The sequence below is a fragment of the Bison bison genome, unplaced genomic scaffold (assembly GCF_000754665.1).
Source record: "Bison bison bison isolate TAMUID 2011002044 unplaced genomic scaffold, Bison_UMD1.0 scf7180017861046, whole genome shotgun sequence".
NCBI lineage: Eukaryota > Metazoa > Chordata > Mammalia > Artiodactyla > Bovidae > Bison > Bison bison.
The window spans coordinates 1,856,567-1,858,063 of record NW_011491618.1 but is presented as its reverse complement, the minus strand read 5'-3'; the positions used below and the strand labels follow the sequence as shown (position 1 = coordinate 1,858,063).

At 58.0% G+C, this 1,497-nt stretch overlaps 2 protein-coding genes across 2 annotated transcripts in view; both read left to right on the top strand.

Moving 5' to 3' along the window:
* Window positions 1–269, top strand: part of DBF4B (DBF4 zinc finger B) — a 28,814-nt gene extending 28,545 nt beyond the window's left edge. Inside the window, exon 14 of the mRNA XM_010832513.1 lies at window positions 54–269. Within this exon, the coding sequence (XP_010830815.1) occupies window positions 54–269 (216 nt within the window). The remainder of the gene's footprint in view (window positions 1–53) is intronic.
* Window positions 270–498: 229 nt separating this feature from the next.
* Window positions 499–1,497, top strand: part of ADAM11 (ADAM metallopeptidase domain 11) — a 28,416-nt gene continuing 27,417 nt past the window's right edge. Inside the window, exons 1-2 of the mRNA XM_010832512.1 lie at window positions 499–548; window positions 1,163–1,237. Coding sequence (XP_010830814.1) covers window positions 499–548; window positions 1,163–1,237 — 125 coding nt within the window. The remainder of the gene's footprint in view (window positions 549–1,162; window positions 1,238–1,497) is intronic.

Here is a 1,497-nt window from a genome sequence, read left to right as displayed (position 1 = left end):
CCCCAGGACCCAAGTGTTCTGAGAGTGTCACCCCTGGCCCTGTCTCCCAGCAGGCTGAGCAGCTCTGGGCCAGCTGCCAGCCCACCTGCCCTCAGCTGCAGGCACAGAGCCCCCAGGAGGACCTGCAGAGAGCCCGGCTGCCTCTCCCCACCACCCTCTGCCAGCCGGCGGGCGGACCAGCTGCTCCCGATGGTTCTGGACCTCCCAGCCTCTTCCAGGCCCCTGACTCCCAACCCCAGCCCACCGCCAACAGAGAACTACTTTTATGAGTCCCCGCCCACCCCTGGGCATGCAGCTCTGGGCCAGACAGCTCCCAACTTGAGGGCAAGTTATACGTCAGCTGAGGGCTGCACACCCAGCCCAGGCCGACCAGACACACAAGGAGGAGCCAACCCGGAGTCTGGCCCTGGACGATCATGGCCGAGCTCTAGGTGCATTAGATGGAGCCAGTCCTCCCAGCCACCAGGTCTTTGGGGCTGGGGGCTGCCCTCTCCAGCCATGGATCATGCAGGCGCGGCCAGCTGCTCAGGCCAGGAGGCAGGGGCAAGGTTGGCATAGGGAGGGCCCACAGAGAAGCCAGAGCAGCAGGAGTCCTGGCCTGGCTTCCTGTCCCTCTGCAGGCACTTGCTCAGCCAAGAGGGTTAGTTGTCGGTGTTCCCCACCCCCACCCCAGCCTCCTTTCCCACAAGCGTGTGGCTCTCCTGCTTTCCGAGATGCCTGTGTGTTGTCCCCTCCCCCAGCCCCCCACGCTGGTGCACACAGATCCTCAGGAACATATGAAGCAGAGGAGGGGCTCGGCTGCACCATTTCCAAAGCTCCCTCCCTGCCACACTTACTGGGGGCCCAGCACTGACCCTCCCCTGAGCCCAGGACGTGGCCTCAGCCCCTCTGGGGACCCCTCTCAGCTCTTCCCTGCCGCCTCAGCTCTGGCTGCCCACCCAGAGTTCTGTTCCAGGGTCAGTAGCTCACCTGCCAACTTCTGCATCCCCCTCCTTCCCCAAGGACCTCCCCCCATTTCTTTCAGCTGAGCCATTAATCTGGAGACAGAGATGAGTTTGCTATCGATTCTTTGGCCACTTTTTTTTTTTATTATTATTACATCTTGTACTGTGGTTCTTCTCACCCTTCTCTGCCTCTGTGTTTGTCTCTTTAAATGTTGAAGCTTCCAGAAGTCTGGTGCTATTCTGTATCTCATTTTGGAGGAAGAAACTTGGGCGGAGGGGGCGCCTAGATGCAGGTGAGGACCTGAGTTGTTAGTTTGGAAATAGAACGGCTATGTGTACAATGCTCACAGAAATCAGGTTTGGCCTTTTCATGCCATCCTGCTAAATTTCACAGTTAACCTTGGTTCAGGAGATGTAAAATAAATTTTTTAATATCAAATAGCAAAGAGATGGGGCTGGCGTGTGATGTGTCTTGATCTGCCCTTCAGGGCCTTGATCTGCCCTCCAGGGACCCATGCAGGCTGACAGCCCAGCAGATACAGACAGAACAATG